The sequence below is a fragment of the Bos grunniens genome, chromosome 17 (assembly GCF_055505025.1).
Source record: "Bos grunniens cultivar Pamir isolate PY7600 chromosome 17, Bosgru_T2T1.0, whole genome shotgun sequence".
In the NCBI taxonomy this organism is placed as follows: Eukaryota; Metazoa; Chordata; class Mammalia; order Artiodactyla; family Bovidae; genus Bos; species Bos grunniens.
Window position 1 is genome coordinate 53562463 of NC_141181.1, and position 18292 is coordinate 53580754.

At 45.6% G+C, this 18292-nt stretch overlaps 1 protein-coding gene across 1 annotated transcript; it reads left to right on the plus strand.

Moving 5' to 3' along the window:
• The first annotated feature begins 6786 nt into the window (after positions 1–6786).
• IL31 (interleukin 31) lies at positions 6787–10439 on the plus strand. Its single transcript, XM_086347565.1, has 3 exons — positions 6787–7126; positions 7292–7431; positions 9733–10439. Exons 1-3 carry the CDS (start codon positions 7111–7113, stop codon positions 10096–10098), a joined length of 522 nt encoding a protein of 173 aa, XP_086203691.1. The 5' UTR covers positions 6787–7110; the 3' UTR covers positions 10099–10439.
• The last annotated feature ends 7853 nt before the right edge of the window (positions 10440–18292 follow it).

Consider the following 18292-nt stretch of genomic DNA (forward strand, 5'->3'; position numbering starts at 1 on the left):
CCACATGTGATTGCTCACAGCCTCCCAAACGTGAGAGACATGAGATGCTTTAAACCTTCTAAAAACAGGTTCCTTAGAAAAGTTAGAAAACTATTAGTATAAGTATAATGGGCTGATTAGAAATTGTATTGGTGAAGGGTTTTTCATTTGTTGAGCCAATGTTTGTTGCTAAGTCTCCATATCCCCTGCCCTTACACACATTAATGAATATATAGAAGAAATAAGTATTAACCTTTGATATTAATCACGTTAGACCTTAGGCTAAGTAAATTCTTTCCTTAACTAAAACCCACTACATCCTCACCCTATAGGAATGTAACTTTATTTGGGTAGTGTCTGTTTTAAGAATAATCACCCCTGGAGAAATAAGTGTCCTGGTTGACTGACCGTTGTCACAAGGAGAGGGTCATAAATTGTCAGCAGGCCCCCCTGGCCAGAAGATGATGTAACACCCCTAAGACCTCTGTATACATTTGTGTGAAGCACCTGACTTTAATTAAAGTCAGGACTGCTGACCCCGCGTGACTTTTGTATAACATCTCAGTGTATAAAAACAGACTCTGGAAAATAAAGAATTGGGATCAGTTCCTCGAAATACTGGTCTCCCCATGTCGCTCTCTCTCTCTCACTCTGGTTGAGTCTCCATCTGGAGCGCGGAACCCACCAAGCTTACTAATTTTGCCTGGGCTTCTAAGATCCGACCGGGGAGGCCTCAGTGTCTCCTCTCCTTCGGGAGAACGGAAGGATGCCTGCGGCCTACGTAAGTGGTGCAAGCTTCTTGTCTTGAAGTTTTATTGGTCCCCCGCGTAAACCAAGCTACTCAGCCTCTTTTCTCCACTGAATTTTCCTACTGAGCTATCCTCATTCTATTACTCTTTATATCTTTGATAAATATTTAAATAGCCGCCGAAGCCGTCTCCCCTTCGAATACCCTGGATCAGCCGGGGCTGGACCCCAGCACTTCATCCCAAAAGGACACACAGCATAATAGTTTCAAGGTTCAGATATGTTGCAGCACGTCAGTACTTCATTCCTTCTTATGGCTGAATAATATTCTATATATGGGTAGAAGGCATTTTTGTTTATCCATTCACCAGTTGAAGGACATCTGAGTTGTTTCTACTTTTTGGTTCTGATGAATAATGCAGCTATGAACATTCATGTACAAGTTTTGTATGAACATAAGTTTTCATTTCTCTTGGGTGGATACTTAGGAATGAAATTATTGGGTCATATGGTAACTCAACGTTTCACATTTTGAGGACCCGCTAAACTATTTTACACAGAAGCTGCACCATTCATTTTACATTTCTACCAGCAATATATGAGAGTTCCACTTTTTTCATATCCTCACCAACACCAATTATTTTACATTTACAAAACCTATAGCCACCTTAATAGGTATGAAGTGATATCTCATTGTGGTTTTCATTTGCATTTTCCTAATGCCTGTCAAGAAGGGACTGGCGACCCACTCCAGTACTCTTGCCTGGAAAATCCCATGGACGGAGGAGCCTGGTGGGCTGCAGTCCATGGGGTCGCTAAGAGTTGGACATGACTGAGTGACTTCACTTTCACTTTTCACTTTCATGCATTGGAGAAGGAAATGGCAACCCACTCCAGTGTTCTTGCCTGGAGAATCCCAGGGACGGGGGAGCCTGGCGGGCTGCTGTCTATGGGGTCACACAGAGTCAGACACGACTGAAGCGACTTAGCAGCAATGCCTGACAAAGAGATGGGAATACCAGACCACCTGTCCTGCCTCCTGAGAAATGTGTATGCAAGTCAAGACGCAACAGTTAGAACTGGAGATGGAACAACAGACTGGTTCCAAATCGGGAAAGGAGTACAGTTCAGTTCAGTCTGACATGACCGAGGGACTGAACTGAACTGAATGCCTGACTGGGCTCCCCTGGTGGCTCAGTGGTAAAGAATACACCTGTCAGTGCAGGAGACATGGGTTTGATCCCTGAGTTGGGAAGATCTCTTGGAGAAGGAAGTGGCAACCTACTCCGGTATCTTGCCTGGAGAATTCCATGGACAGAGGAGCCTGGCAGGCTACAGTCCATGGGGTCCCAAAAGAATGGGACACGACTGACTGACTAAATAACAACAACAACAATGCCTGACTAATGATGCTGAACATCTTTTCATGCGATTATTTGTATTTTCTTTGGAGAAATGTCTATTCAAATACTTTGGTCATTTTAAAATTGGGTTTGTTTGTTTGTTATCATTGAGTTGTAAGAGCTTTTATATGTTCTGGATGCTAGCCCCCCCGTCTTGTTCATGATTTTCTCCCATTCTCGGGGTTGGCTTTCACTTTCGTGGTAGTGTCCCTTGACAAGCAAAATGTTTTAATTTTGCTGAGATGTAATTTATCTGTTTTTTTTCCCCTTTGGTTGTTTGTGCCTTTGGTGTCATTTTAAGAAACCACTGCCTAAACCATAAAACTGAGTTTTGAGCATTCTTTCTATATTCTGCTCAGAATTCCTTTGTTGGATTTGCATTTGGTTAACATTTTTTTCCCTAGTCTTGGTTTATCTTTTCATCCTCTCAACAAGGTTTTTAGAAAAGAATTATTATTTTTTTTTAATTTTGAGGAAGTCTGATTTACTGACTGTGATCCCCAAACACCTGGACATCTGTCATTCTTTTTGATTGTCCTGTATTAGAACACCTTTACTGCTGTGAGAAAAATTTCCCAGAACTTGGAAATAAGACAAAAAAGGAGCCATGCATCTTTTTAAAGAATAAAACAAATATCCAAGAGTCTACAGTGATCAGTGATATATATCAAAGAGATGAACCAGGGAGGATACCTGGGATTCCAGGGACACGACTGAGTTTGTGGTTTTACTTTTTCCTCCATTCCAAAACCACAGTATGGCTTCCCCTTGCCCGACAGTTTATCCAACCCCCACTAGCAAATTTCCCAGTGACCTCATGTTCTCAAACCTACTGTATCTCTTCAGCCTTTATCTTATTTGACCTCTCTGTGCCTTTTGGTGGTGCCAATCATTTCCGCCTTCTTGAAACCGCTTCTTATCTTGTTCCATGACCACATGTTTTCAAGTACATTTCTTTCCCTCTTGAGGATGTCTTTTCAGTGCTTTAGACTAAATCCTCTTCCTGTACCTGTTCCATTAATGGAGGTGTGTGCCAGGGCTCCACCCTTGATTCACAACTCACATTGGTCCTCTCTCTTAGACGTCCAGTTTCATCAACACGATATACAGGTGGTACCCAATGTATGTCTCCAGTTCCTTCCTTCAAGCTCCAAGTGCAAATGCCCAGTGGCCTTCTGTGCACTCCCACCTTACCACATCAATAAACAAATTCTTTATGTCACCTGAGCCCTGTAATCCTCTCCCAGTAGGGACCAACACCATCTATCCAGTTGCCCAAACAAGACATCTGGAAGTCATCCTCCATTCCTCCCTTTCCATTATCCCCAGATTCAATCAATCACCTCCTGAAGATGGGATTCTATCTCCTGCAGATTTTGCCAATCCATCCACAGGTCTTCATTGCCTTTCTCACTATCACCCTGGTTCGCAGGGTATGCACCTCCATTCTGGCTATGTTGAACATGAAGTCCAGGTGGGCCATTCAGGTGGAGATGTCCATAGGGCAGCTGGACATTTAGATAAAAGGAGAGAAACATTAAAGTGTGAGAACATAGACCGAGCACTGGGCCCTTTGAGGCATGTCCATTAAAGAGCAAAGCAGGAAGATGATTCAGCCTCAGAATGCACTGTGAGAAGCTGATATCCAAAACATATCAGGATAACATTTTCAGGGGGAAAAAATGTTCTCAAGAAGAGGAACTAGTTGATATTATTGCATGCCATGAAAGGATGAAGTCAAATGATAGCTGAAAAGAACCCAGTAAGCTTGGCAATATGAGGTCACTAGAGACTATGTGGGTTCTCACAAAAGTTATAAACTTAACACCTTAAAACCACAAAGATTGCTATTGTTGTTCAGTCCCTAAGTCATGTCTGACGCTTTGCAACCCCATGGACTGCAGCATGCCAGGCTTTCCTGTCCTTCACTGTCTCCCAGAGTTTGCTCAAACCCATGTCCATTGAGTCAGTGATGCCATCCAACCATCTCATGCTGTGTCGTCCCCTTCTCCTCCTGCCCTCAATCTTTCCCAGCATCAGGGTCTTTTCAAATGAGTCAGCTCTTCGCATCAGGCAGCCAAAGTATTGGAGCTTCATCTTCAGCATCAGTCCTTCCAATGAATATTCAGGGTTGATTCCCTTTAGGGTGGACTGGTTTGATCTCCTTGAGAGTCTCCAAGGGACTCTCAAGAGTCTTCTCCAGGGCCACAGTTCGAAAACATCAATTCTTTTGTACTCAGCTTCTTTATGGTTGAACTCTCACATCTGTACTTGACTACTGGAAAAACCGTAGCTTTGACTATACAGACCTCTATTGACAAAGTGATGTTTCTGCAGGTCAGGAATCCAGTATGGTGTAACTGGATTCTGTTCTCTGCTTGTTCTGTGTTCTCTCTTTAGTTCTTTACCAGCTAAAGTCAAGGTATCAGCTGGGGCTGCAGGTCTCACCTAGGGCCCAGGTGCCTCTTCCCAACTTACTGGTTGTTGGTCAAACTAATTTTCTTCTCATGCTTTCCACCTGGACCCTCCACCTTCAAGCTAGCAATGGGAGCTGGGTCGTTCTCATGCTTTGAGTCTCTCTCACTTCTTCCTTAAGTCTCCTGTGATGACACTGGGCCCACCTGGTAATCAACCTGCCTTAGGGTCAATTGATTAGTAACCTGAATCACATCTGCAAAGTCCCCTCTGCCATGTAATGTAACAGCACTGTGGGAGTAAACACCAGAGGCTGTAAGTCATGGGGGCAAAATGTTACCTAGTGTGGACTTTTCTAGAGGGTTTTGAATAAATCATTGGAGTGAAAACCATACTGTGAGGTAAAAGTAAGTCTAGATCTCTCTGAAGAAGCTTGGATAAGAGGCGAAAAGGGGGGACTTCCCTGGTGGTCCAGTGGCTAAGACTCTGTGCTCCCGATGCAGTTGGCCTGGGTGTGATCCCTGGTCAGGGAACTGGATCCCACAATTTGCAGCTAAGATCCAGTGCAGCCAAATAAATAAATAAAAATAAATACTTTTTAAAAGAATAGGAAAGAGACAGCAATGACTAGAGGAGGACTTGGGCTTAAGGGTGGAGGGGGTTGCCAACTGTCTCTTCTGGTGTACACTGGGTTCTATGAACCACCCAGGTCTGACCTCATCCCTGAGCTTGTGACTTTTATCCAGTGGCTGACCTGACATTAAATAGATGCCCAGAGGGCATCTCAAACTTAACTGACTCCAAATAGGACTCTTGATTTCTCATCTCTAGACTTTATCCCCCCATGGCGCATTAACCATTCAATGGCTGTATTTAAACCTTGGAGTCACCCTTGATTCCTCTCTTCAGTTCATCCCCACACCAGTCCAGCAGCCATCCTGTAGATCTTCAACTACTCCATCCTGGTCCAAGTCACCATCACCTCTCACCTGTATGGCTGCATAACCCAACTGGACCCTCTGCTTCCACCCCGGATCACACAATCCATTGTGCACTCAGCGGCCTATCTCTTTTTCATTCTCTAAAGGACACCAGAGCCTATGTTTCCCCACCTATAGCCATGCAGCAGTGCCTCATCATACTTAGAATTAAACCCAAATTCTTTTTTTTTTTTTCCTTTGGTTGCACCACACGTGACATGTGGGATCTTAATTCCCAACCAGGGATCGAACGCATGCCCCCTGCAGTAGAGGAACCAGAAGCTCGGAGTCTTAACCACTGAACCACCAGGGAAATCCTAAACCTAAGTTCCTTAAAGCCCTCTGTGACCTGGCCTCCGCCCAGCTCTCCACCACCCTCTCCTTCTCTCAGTTCATTCCAGCTACCATGACCTGTGACATCAAGATCATTTTTGCACCATGGGACCCCCTGCTTGGAGCACCCATTTGCCAGATCTTCCCACAGCAGACTCCTACTCATCTTTTAGGTCTCCGCTTCAGTGATATCTCATTAGAGAGACATTTCCTGCTCCCCTGACTACATATGTCATCTATCACTCTCTGCCTATCTCTATCTCTGATCCACTCTTGTTTATTAATGGTGTTTGTTGTCAGCTCCTTGCCCACGAGAACACTAGTTTCCTGAAGTCAGAGACCTCATCTAACTTTTTGGCCATCATTTCTGAGAGCTGAGAATAACATCAAGTTAGAGTTGGCACTCAAAATACGAGTAAGTGATTTCAACAAATAACTCCGGGACTTCCCGGGTGGTGTGGTGGTTAAGACTTTGCGCTTCCCTTGCACTGGGCCTGGTTATGGAACTAAGATCCCACATGCTGCGAGCAGCCTGGCCAAAATATATAACAACTAAAAATTAAAAAACTAGTTGACAAGAACCAGGTAACTCTGGAGCATGGATTCTGGCTTGAGGCCTGTGGTTACAAAGATGCTGTGGAGGATCCAACGATGTTTAAGGCCAAGCATCGGGGAGTCAACATCTTTGACTCACTCAAGTTCACAGTGGTTATCAGGGCTGTCCCCGAGCTCTGGCATGGGCATGCTTCAGAAACTTCCAGAGATAATACATTTTATAAGCTTTGTGCCGGCTTTACACCTACACACATTCACCATGACCCTCCCCAGAAATTTCTTGTGGGGCACTGACCCTCAACTCCGGTTAGTCATACGTTCCTTGGGGGTTCTGCCTGTCAACCCCGGGGGCTTTGAAATTTCTTCTAGTCAAATCACCAAGCTCTTTCCAAGAAGAAATGGCAAAGACGTGTATGCCTTCCTGTGGGCTCCGTGTGTGCATCTGGACTGAGTCAGGCATCTGCCCACCTTGAGGGTAACCTCAGCATTTCCTTCCAGCCCTGCTTTCACCCAGGCTCGGATGGCAGAAGTTTGAAAGTGCCTTCTGTAGAAAAGCTGAGTAATGACTTTGCCATGGGTGGGACTTTCAGTGTCCCTCTTCCTTGCAACTGGCCCTTTATATATATACCTCCCTAAGACTATGGCGAGCACATCTCACTCCAGCAGCTGTTGCCGAAGCAGCCTTGCTCTCTCCTGCCATGGTCTCCCTCTCAGGTATCACTGGGTCCTGCGGCCACGGATGCTGGGGGGCACGGTCGGGTCTCCCCAGACGGAGAAGAAGACTGGAGGGGCCCAACCCAGCACAGCTCCGGTGGAGGAAGCTGGGGCGGGTGGGGGTGTGCGGTCCGTGTACCTCACAGCATCACTGTCTTTTTCCAGGATCCTCCGGGCTTGCCCTGTTCCTGCTCTGCTGTTCGGGAGCTTTGCTCTCCTCCCATAGCCATCCACTACCACAAGACGTACAATCAGCTGTAATCACAGAATTGAAGTTCTCATTTTCGAAACTCATGGAAGAATATGTAAGTGCCCACCAGATTTCTTTTCTAAGCCATTTCTTTAAAATGCCTTCCTGGGCCCCCAGAAGAAGCCTACTCTTTTTCAGACCAGAAGCTAGGGCTGTGGACATACCTGGAAGGGATGGGAACAACTAGACAGGCTTTTGTCGTTCTTGTTGTTCAGTCACTCAGTCGTGTCCGACTCTGTGACTCCATGGACTATAGCACATCAGGCTCCTCTGTCCTCCACTATCTCCTGGAGTTTGCTCAAATTCATGTCTATTGAGTGAGTGATACAATCTAACCATCTCATCCTCTATCGCCCTCTTCTCCTCCTGCCTTCAATCTTTCCAAGCATCAGGCTCTTTTCCAACAAGTCGGCTCTTCACATCAGGTGGCCAGAGTATTGGATCTCCAGTTTCATCACAGACAGGCTAGGATGGAATTTTTGTGAGGTTGGTGGTGGGGGTCAGAGACAGAGATTAGCCCAGAGACCCCCAAGCTCAACAATTTCTCACGCACCCCTACTTTTGTGGGCTTGTTCATCCCCGACATATTCGGTTCACAGGTAAATTCGTTTTCCTCCCTCCCTGCTCTTCAAAGAGCAGCCAATCTCAGCCTAAGCTGTACATGATAGCCCAGAAAATACAGGATGCTAAAATCCTCCTGTGGGTCACAAGGAGCGTCTCTTATGGCAAACAAGGACGGTTAACACATGTGTGTGTGTTACTTATGAATTAGGGCTCCATCAGCTTCTAGTAGAGGCCCAGCTGAGCCTGACCCACGGCAGGGAAAGTGGGAGGCTGAGTACATGAAAATGCTCTTTCAGTTTCTCAGGTTTGTGGTCAAGACAGGAGCTCTTACACAGCTTTGAGTAAACAGAAAGCAACACGTGGAAGTGAGTCGTAAGATTGGCCTTGATCTTCCCTTCCATCCTGGCATTTAAACTTTAGCCTTGGCTTTTTTTGTTTGTTTGCTTAATTTATTTATTTAACTTTGTCTGGACTGGGTCTTCATTGCTGCACATGGGCTTTCTCCAGCTGCGAAGAGTGGGGGCTACGCTCTAGTTGCGGTGTGCAGGCTTCTCACGGCAGTGGCTTCTCTTGTGGGCACAGGATCTAGAGCAAAGGTTCAGAAGTTGTGGCATCAGCGCATATTTGCTCCGTGGCTTGTGGGATCTTCCCGGACCAGGGATGGAAGCTGTGTTCCCTGTATTGGCAGGCAGATTCTTAACCACTGAGCCACCAGGGACACCCCTGCCTTGGCTTCCTTCTACAGATGCAAAGGCGGAGGCTGTTGGCTCTGGTGATCAGGCAGCTTGAGGTTGATGAGATGCTTCTAGTCCCCAGGAAGAGAGATGGGAGAGGGCGTGGTCTGGAGTCCAGGGTGTGTTGGAGTAAAACCTCTCTGGCATCTTGGAGACCTCTCCAGCCAAAAATAACCACCACCTCCCACCCTGGCTAGGAGAGGGGGATATCTTTTTTAATTAATTTATTTTAATTGGAGGCTAATGACTTTACAATATTGTGGTGGTTTTGGCCATACCTTGACATAAATCAGCCATGGGTGTCCCTGTGTCCCCCATCCTGAACTCCCCCTCCCACCTCCCTCCCCATCCCACCCTTCAGGGTTGGCCCCAGTACACTTGCTCTGAGTGCCCTGTTTCGTACACCGAACATGGACTGGTGATCTATTTCACATGTGGTAATATACATGTTTCAGTGCTTTTGAGAAGGGGATATATCGACTTTACATAGAGTCACAGAGAACCAGGAGCAGCATAGAAATGCAGACGCCCTCCCCTTCCCCACCTCTCTGGGCCCCTGAGCAGCTAAGAGTGGATTCCAGAAGGTTGCGCAATCCTCAGAGGAGAGGAGGTAGAGACGTGCAGAAGAGGCAGGACGGAGCCGCGGTTAGTGGCACAGGCTTTGGGAGTGCTGCCTGATGTGGGTTGGAATCCCACTCCATCACCTGATCTTGCACGAGCTCCACAAACCAGCTGAGCATTAGTTTCTTCTGGGAGAGGGGACACTGCCCATCACAGGCTTGTGGCACCGGTTAGATGAGCCACTGAAGAGAAAGCACTGCCCAGGCCCCTCGACTTATTATTGATGTTTAGTTGCTCATTCGTGTCTGACTCTTCGCAACCCCTTGGACTGTCACCCGCCAGGGATTCAGACTGTAGTCTATGGGATTCTCTAGGCCAGAATACTGGAGTGGGTTGTCATTTCCTTCTCCAGGAGATCTTCCTGACCCAGGAGCTATCAGGATTTCTGGCTGCTTTGCAACACTAATGCTCACCCATTTCCCCTCCTCCTTCCACAGGAGCAGAAAGAGAAGGGAGTGGCAGAATCCTGCACGTGCCGCATGCAGTGTTTTTCTGTGAGCCCTCAACCGCCACACAACATCAACAGCTCAGCCATCCTGCCTTATTTCAGAGCGATCAAACCATTTTTCAAGGACACAAATAATTTTTCTGATGTCATGGACCATCTCAAAAAACTTGAATTGCAACGTGCTCCAGACATTGCTGTTCCTACAGCCACCTATCCAAGTAAAATGTTCGTCAAGTGTGTTTTAGAAACGTTTTCAAAGTGCCTGAAATTAGTGGGCACTGAACCCCCGAAGGTCACTGAAGACCATCTGGTTGACCCTGTTCCTCTTGACTGGCAGGAATGCAAGGAGCCTTAAAAAAAAAAGATGAGTAACAGCTGTGTATGAGAATTCGGCTGTGAGTTAAGTAAATCATTCTAGTTATCCTCTCAATGAAGCCTCAAAATTGCAAGTCCTGGGAAGACTGAGATATAAATGTCTGAGCTAACTTGAAAATGATTTCAAGTTATGTCATTGTTCTTTGTCTTGTTATTTATAGAATGTTTTTCTTTGGAAGACTTAAATTGTATTACACCCTTGTGAGGGCAGGAGGTTATAGCTATTTTAATTTATTGATATTTATCATACTGAGATTGTTAATGCTCCTTGGAGGAGCCCTTGGAAACTATTTAATAAATTATGCTGAATTTTTCTCATAACCTGTTTTGGATTTTGTGCATGGGTGAACAGTGGTGACTGAGAGGGTAGACGGGGTATCCAGGCTTGGTGGTGTTAGGGCTTAGGGTGACTGAGACGTGCTGTAGAAATAAATAATATCTGTCACTGCTGTTTCTCCTCATTGGAAAGGCTTAGTGGCAAAGGATGATAATTTTAGCAGTAGTAAGCGTTTATTGGGCATCTTCCTGCCAGACACTGAAAGTCTCACTCTCTCCTCTCTGTATAGGTGGGGAAACTTAAGCAAGAAGTCACGTAGTCATTTGCCCAAGATTGTTAAGTGTGTGCGGCTGGGGGACAGATTCAAGCCTTTTTTAAAAATGTATTCATTTTTTGCTGCGCTGAGTCTCCACTGCCGCCCTCGGGCTCTCTCTAGTTTTGGCGAGTGGGGCTTCTCTTCCTTTCAGTGATGCACAGGTTTCTTGCTGTGGGGCTTCTCTTGTTTCGGGGCACAGGCTCTAGGCACGAGGGCTCAGTAAGCTGTGGTGCACAGGCTTAGTTGCTCCATGACATGTGGGATCTTCCTGAATCAGGGATCAAACCAGTGTGCCCTGCATTGGCAGGTGGATTCTTAACCACTGGACCACCAGGGAAGACCCTCAAGCCTACTCTTTACCACTCTGCCTATCTTTGTTCCTCTCTGGGCAGCAACTGGGTCTTTGAGGCATTTAATGCCATGCCTGGCACAGAGCAATCATTCACATGCCTACTGCCTAGCTCCCCACTGGATCCTCAGTGACCCTGCTCCCCTGTTCCTACAAAGGTCTGTTCCATCATTTCAGCAGTGACGTAGCCAGGGCCAAGGATTTCCTCATGTTAAGAGATACATCCATAGCTGTCCACAGTACTCAGCTATCATCTGGACGAATGGTTCTCCAAGTGTGGTCTCTGGATCAACAGCCTTGGCATCGGCTGACAATGTGTTATAAATGCAAAGCCCTGAGCCCTACCCGAGACCTAGCTAGGCCTACTGAATCTGACACTCTGGGGGTGCAGCCAGCACCCTGTGTTTGAAAAAAAACCTCCACATGTGTGCTCCAGCCTGAGAACCACTGTTGATCAGCACCTTCATCTTCACCTTAACCGGGGGGAAACTGAAGCCCAGAGAGACAGTATAATTTGCCCAAGTTCTCGTGTAAAAGGAACGAGGTTAGGACTCTGAGATACACAGTCCAGCCTCGGCTTCTCATCCTTATTTTTGTGGGTGTTTTCTTCTTCTTCTTCTTTTTTGGTTCTGTTGCTCACCTTGCAGGATCTTAGTTCCCCAACCAGAGATTGAATCTAGGCCACCACAGTGTAAGCACTGAGTCCTAACCACTGGACCTCCAGGGGATTCCTTCTGGTGGGTATTTCTACTCCAGTCCCACACCAGTCTTTTAAAGTCCCCAAATATCCTAGCCTCCAGTGACAATGTTTTGATCAGTCCTTCCAGAAACACCCATGTGCTTGGACATCTATTGCTCCTTTTGACTGTCCTATATTGGAACATTCTTACTATTGTTAGAAAAACCATCCAAAACGGGGACATAAGGCAGAAAGATGACCATATGTCCTTTCAAAGAATAAAATTAATGTGTAGTACTCTGTGGAGACATAAATAAATAAAAAGGAGGAAAAGGATAAATGTTCCTTGCATAATTCTAGTTAACATAAAAGAAGAAAATAGAAAATCACCATTAAGCACCACAGTAGTAACTGCTGAAGATAATATCAAGAGATGAAGGCTGAAATTAATGGGGGAAATGGAGGAGAAACACGAAATGTGCACAGGCTTCCAGCAACTGTCTCCCAGTTTTCACTAATCATTGTGGTGATTTTACCTTGCATCCACGGAGTCTCCAGGAGGTGCTCCAGCTGGACTCCCCTCTCCTTGACAGTAGGGCGGACAGTGACTTGCTTCTAAAGCAGAGTAGTAACTTCCCTGCTGGTCCAGTGGTTAAAAAAAAAAACAACAACCTAAAACAGAAACAATATTGTAACAAATCAATAAAGACTTTAAAAATAGTCCACATCCAAAAAAAAAATCTTTAAAAAAATAAAAAATAAGTCTCAGAGTAGGGATGGGAAAGACAGAAACCCACTGGACGATAAACATGGCGGACACCTTCCTGAGCCAAGGGGGAAGAAGGTCAATACCACCTGTAGCGGCAGAGACACCTCCAGGCAGGGGTCTTGGATGCCCCAGATGTATCATGATGGGAAGGGCACCTCCTCACTTTTGGGGGACTCTTCCACCAAGTCCACAAGCCCAGTCTCCTCCTGAAAAAATATCAGACACACCCATATCTGCAAACTGTGGGCTGTTCTGCAGGTTCCCCGACCGCTTCAAAAGCGTGAGAATCAGGAAAATCGAGGAAGACTAAGAAATTGTCACAGAGCAGAGACCAAGAGGGGATGATCACTGGATACAGTCTTGGAAGGGATTTGAAAAAGGCAGTAGTGAAAAAAAAAGCTAGTGGATACCCAAATTAAGCCTGTTCTGGTATTAATTTCTTAGTTTTGTTTTGTTTTTCAGTCGTGCTGCACAGCATGTGGGCTCTTAGTTCCCTGACCAGGGATCGAACCTGCGCCCCTTGCAGTGGTAGTGTGGAATTTTAACCACTGGACCATGGGGAAATCCCAATTTCTTACTTTTGATAGATGTGCGCCATGGTTACATAAGACGTTTGTATTTAGAAGAAACTGGAGAAGGTGTATGAGAACTCTGTACTATCTATAACTTTGCTGTATGTCTGAATGTATTTCAAAATAAAACATTAAAAATAAAATCCAGTTCCTCAGTAATGCTAGCTGCATTTTAAGTGCTCAATAGCTACGCGTGGCTGAGGCTCATCCTATATGGGACAGCTCAGAACATCTCCACCACCACAGAAAGTTCTGTACAGCACTGGTCTCAGAAAACGGGACTCTGGCACAATTTATTATTGATTAGGTTCCCAAGTCTGTGAATGTGGAGAAAGTTGCTAAGACGATTTCTGTCCAGTAGAGAAGACAACTGCTGGGTGACGGCTTTATTGACTACAGAGCACTAATGAGGTGGACATCTACCTGTGCATCGTCTTCCAATTTTCATTTTCTTCACGGATGGTGGATAAACAGAGGGTCAGTCCTTCTTGTACTGGCCGTGGAGTCAGTTGTGCTGTACTCATTGACTCGTTCATGGACGAGGTAAGGAAAATCTTGGCGTGTGCTCACTCTCTGTGTAAGAATTAAGTTTAAACAGCCTGAAACTTATGTTTGGTGGAAATTGGAGCCTGCCTCCTGCTGCTGAAGCTGGAAGGGGAAGAGATTGGCAGCTGAGGTGTGGGTGCATCATGGAAAACTGCTTCCCCCTCCTAGAATAATTCTCCCTGAAAGGTGTGTATTTTCCCCTCCAGGCAAGTCTTCAGTACTCCATGGGCACCATCTGGGTGTCCTACAAGTCAATTCAATTCTGACACTAACTTTGTGGGGTTAGCACAGACCCTACCGTCAAAAGCTCAGTCCCACAAGACAGCTTCTCTCTACTTCAGATACCAATCACAGAGAGTGGGTCCCAAGTTACTCACATTTTTGTCTGTCTCAGCTACAAACCAGGGGTTCCCACAACCCCCTGATGAGGCTCAGTGATTTGCTAGAATGGCTCCCAGAACTCAGGGAACCTTTGCCTATGTTTATTGGTTTATATAAAGGATGCTGTAAAGGATAGGAACGAACAGCCAGAGGGAGAGGTACAAAGGGTGAAATAAACAAGGGTCCTGAGCACAGGCGCTTCTGTCCCCGTGGAGCTGGAGTTTGTCCTCCTCTGGCACATGGATGTGTTCACCAACCCCTGCAATTCAGATCTACACAGAGGTTTTATCCTGCGAAATTCTGGGCTGTATGAAGCACAAGCTGGAATCAAGGTTGCCGGGAGAGACATCAATTACCTCAGATATGCAGATGACACCATCATTATGGCAGAAAGCAAAGAACTAAAGAGCCTCTTGATGAAAGTTAAAGAGGACAGTGAAAAAGCTGGCTTAAAAATCAACATTCAAAAAACGAAGATCATGGCATCCGGTCCCATCACTTTGTGGCAAATAGATGGGGAAACAATGGAAACAGTGTGAGACTTTATTTTCTTGGGCTCCAAAATCACTGCAAATGTTGACTGCAGCCATGAAATTAAAAGACACTTACTCCTTGGAAGAAAAGCTATGACCCATCTAGACAGCATATTAAAAAGCAGAAACATTACTTTGCCAACAAAGGTCTGTCTAGTCAAAGCTGTGGTTTTTCTAGTAGTCATGTATGGATGTGAGAGTTGGACTATAAAGAAAGCTGAGCCCTGAAGAATTGATGCTTTTGAACTGTGGTGTTGGAGAAGACTCTTGAGAGTCCCTTGGACTGCCAGAAGATCCAACCAGTCCATCCTAAAGGAAATCAGCCCTGAGTATTCATTGGAAGGACTGATGCTGAAGCTGAAATTCTACTACTTTGGCCACCTCATGCCAAGAAGTGACTTGTAATCATGGTTTGGTCTTTCTGACAAGCATCCTGAAGGTGTCCAGGGACCCATCCAGAGTCCCTTCATTAGAACCAAGACCTCCTACAACAGAGGAAATCCCCAGGGATTTAGGAGCTCTGTGTCAGATACTCCCAGCATCTCCATAAACTCAGGAAATTACAAGAGGAATTGGGGGCAGAGACTGAATATATATTTCTACTCTGTCTCCGCAGGTGATCAAGGCAGTTCAGACTTTGCTTTTTTTTATTGTTGTTTCTTAGATTTTTTTTTAATGTGGACCTTTTTTTGCTCTTTTTTAAATTTATTTTTAATTGGAGGATAATTGCTTTGCAATGTTGTGTTTGTTTCTGCCATACAACAGCGTAAATCAGCCATAAGTGTACCTATGTCCCCTCCCTTTGGAACTGCCCTCCCACCCCACAGAAGTGGACCATTTTTAAAGTCTTCATAGAATCTGTTACAATATCCCTTCTGTTGTTTTATGTTCTGCTTTTTCGGCCATGAGGCATGTGGGATCTTAGTGTCCCGACTGGGGATTGAACCCGCATCCCCTGCATTGGAAGGTGAAGTCCTAACCACAGGGAAGTTCCAGTTCCATCAGATTTTGGATCAGGAGGCAGGGGGGATGCTCTACTCAAAGGCAGGAGGGCACTCGGTGGGATTCCCAACTGCTGGAAGGTTGATGGTCTCGAGGCGAGGAGGCAGATGCAATAAGATCCGGACTAGGGGCCATGGGGGCTGAGACGTTAGTGGCTACCAAGCCCCCGACCCTGCCCCAGTCAGGCCTCTCGCCTGTCTCCTTGCTGTTCTGCTTGAACCAGTCAATGCTCAGTTGGTGGGGAACCCAGGACCTCCGAGAGATCTGCCAACAACCCCAGTCTTTCTCCCTTTTTTTCACTGAAAGCCCGCAGTTTGGGGGAATGACTCAGCCATGGGCTGGGGACTCCACCGTGGTCTTCTAACTAAAACCAACTTGTGGCTCTTGGAAGGAGAAGAAAGGTGCTCTTGAATTTTGTGATGTCTCCTCTCGGACTTCCAGCCCCTCCACCTACAGCTTCTCTGACCGAGAGGCAGAGGATCTGCTCACTGAAGTCCCTCTTGCCTTTGGGTGGACCATCCTTAACGTGAGTCTGGGCTGCAGGGCTGGATTTGGAGGCCTGCAACCTGAGTGGCGGCCCAGGGCCCTCTTAGAAGGGCCACACGCTGTTTTCAATACTGTGTGGCCACTGTCTTGAAATTCTGAAGGATTTTTTTTTTAACAAGGGGCCTCACGCTTTCATTTTGCACTGAGCCTACAAATTATATAGTTGGTCCTGCTGGGGTGTTTGTAGATTTCTGGGTTTTACGCCAAGATTCTGACTGAGCGGGTCTGGTCTGGGCCTTAGACTCGGTATTATTAACAGCTTCATTGATATGTAACTTACCTGCCTTGAAGTTCACCCGTTTCAAGTGTTTAATTCAATGTATTTTAAGTATAGTCAGAGTTCTGCAATCATCACCACTATCTCATTCCAGAAAATTCTCGTGCCCCCCAAAAACCCCCCGTTTCCCCTCCCCGCAGCCTCCAGGAAGTCTTGATCTCTGCCGCTCTGTGCTTGTCTTTTCTGTACGTTTCAGAATCAGACAATATGTCTCCATTTTTGCCCGGCTTCTTTCATTCAGCATCATGTTTTCAAGGTTAATCCATGTGGTAGGGTGTGCCAGTGTTTATTGCTTTTTACTCTTGAACATTATGGGATCAGCATGTTTTACACAAGCCGTCAAGGTCTGAGGTAGTTGGTTCACCTGTACGGAGACGTTTGCCTTGAAGCCTGCTTTCCCCATTTCACAGAAACAAGAAAAATTTGGAGGGGAGATGAGGGAGGAGATTAGGGGTAGAAATTTGTCACTAAATCAAGACCACCTACCACAACACTACGCAAGAGGGAAAAAAAGTCCAATTCAGCTTTGTCTTTCCTGATAACACCGATCTAGGACAGAGATGACCACGGTGATAAGAATGATGAATCCTAAGTTACCTGGAACTCAGCTAACAAGAACTCTCAAATAATTAGAATTTCTTTTGGTGATAACCTGCCAAAACCTAGAAAGAGGCCAAAAGATGATCAGATTTTAACATTCTGGTGACAAATTTAATATCTCCTCCACCAAATGATTTCCAGGGTCCGTCTTGTGAATCAGGATTCCACATGGATTAACCTTGAAAACGTGATGCTGAATGAAAGAAGCCGGACAAAAGTGGAGACATATTGTCTGATTCTGTTGTTACACTCCAAAGTGAAAACATTTAAAAATCAAGTGCCGCTGATTTACAGAGGAAAGGAAAACAAACACGCCATCACGGGTCACAGAGAAGAAAACACTAATATGGTCATAGGACTCAGTTTTTTCAGAGGGAATTTTTTGGACTGAGCTTAAACATAAAGGCTTAAACTCGCTCAGCTTATAAGAGAAGAGTCAAGAATATGAAGCTGTAAGAAAAACACTTTTAAGCAATGTCATTTTCTTATTCTGGAGGTTCGAGATGTGAGAAGAAAAATCAAAAGGAAATAGAAAAGGCAATCAGATAATAAGAAAATGAAGAGAGGAGGAGGGAAGCAGAGAGAACAGGAGAAAGAAATGCGTAAATGTGAAAACAAGAAAACAAATGTCCAGTAAATGTGAAACTTGGGGGAACCCCACCAAGTAATTGAGAAAGGCAAATAAACAGAAGGCTCTCTTTCCTGCCCGTCCAATCAGCTCGGCCTGGAGGCTGTGAAAGGCCTCCTCAGCCACTTCAGGAAACAGGTATCCATCTTATAAAAGGATTCTACCCCTCACCGGGAACCCCACCTTGGCATCCTATCCTCATGGAACTTCCTAAGGAGATGATCATAGCTGGGACAGGATATACACAGTGACATGTCCATAACAGCATTAATGAGAATATCCGAAATAAACGGGGAGGGACTTCCCTGGTGGTCCAGTGGTTAAGAATCTGCCTGCCAATGCAGGGGACACGGTTTGATCCCTGATCTGGGAAGATCCCACATACCATGGAGCAACTAAGTCCTTGTGCCTAGAGCACGTGCTCTGCAACAAAGAGTAGCCCCCGCTCCCCACTAGAGAAAGCCCACGTGCAGCAACAAAGACTCAGCACAGCCAATAATGAATTAAAAAAAAAAATGACTTTGCCTTCCATAGGGCCATGGGTTCTATCCCTGGTTGGTGAGCTAAGATCCCACAGGCCTTGTGGCCAAAGAAAACAAAACATAAAACAGAAGCAACCTTGTAACACATGGTCCACATTAAAAAAAACCCTCAAAAATTTTTTAAATAAAATCTATTAAAAAAGAAAATGAATAGAGA

Bases quoted from the DNA above. Each gene is read 5' to 3' on its own strand.
- IL31 (XM_086347565.1), top strand. The intron at 7,432-9,732 runs GTAAGTGCCCAC...CTCCTTCCACAG, and splicing joins CGAAACTCATGGAAGAATAT to GAGCAGAAAGAGAAGGGAGT.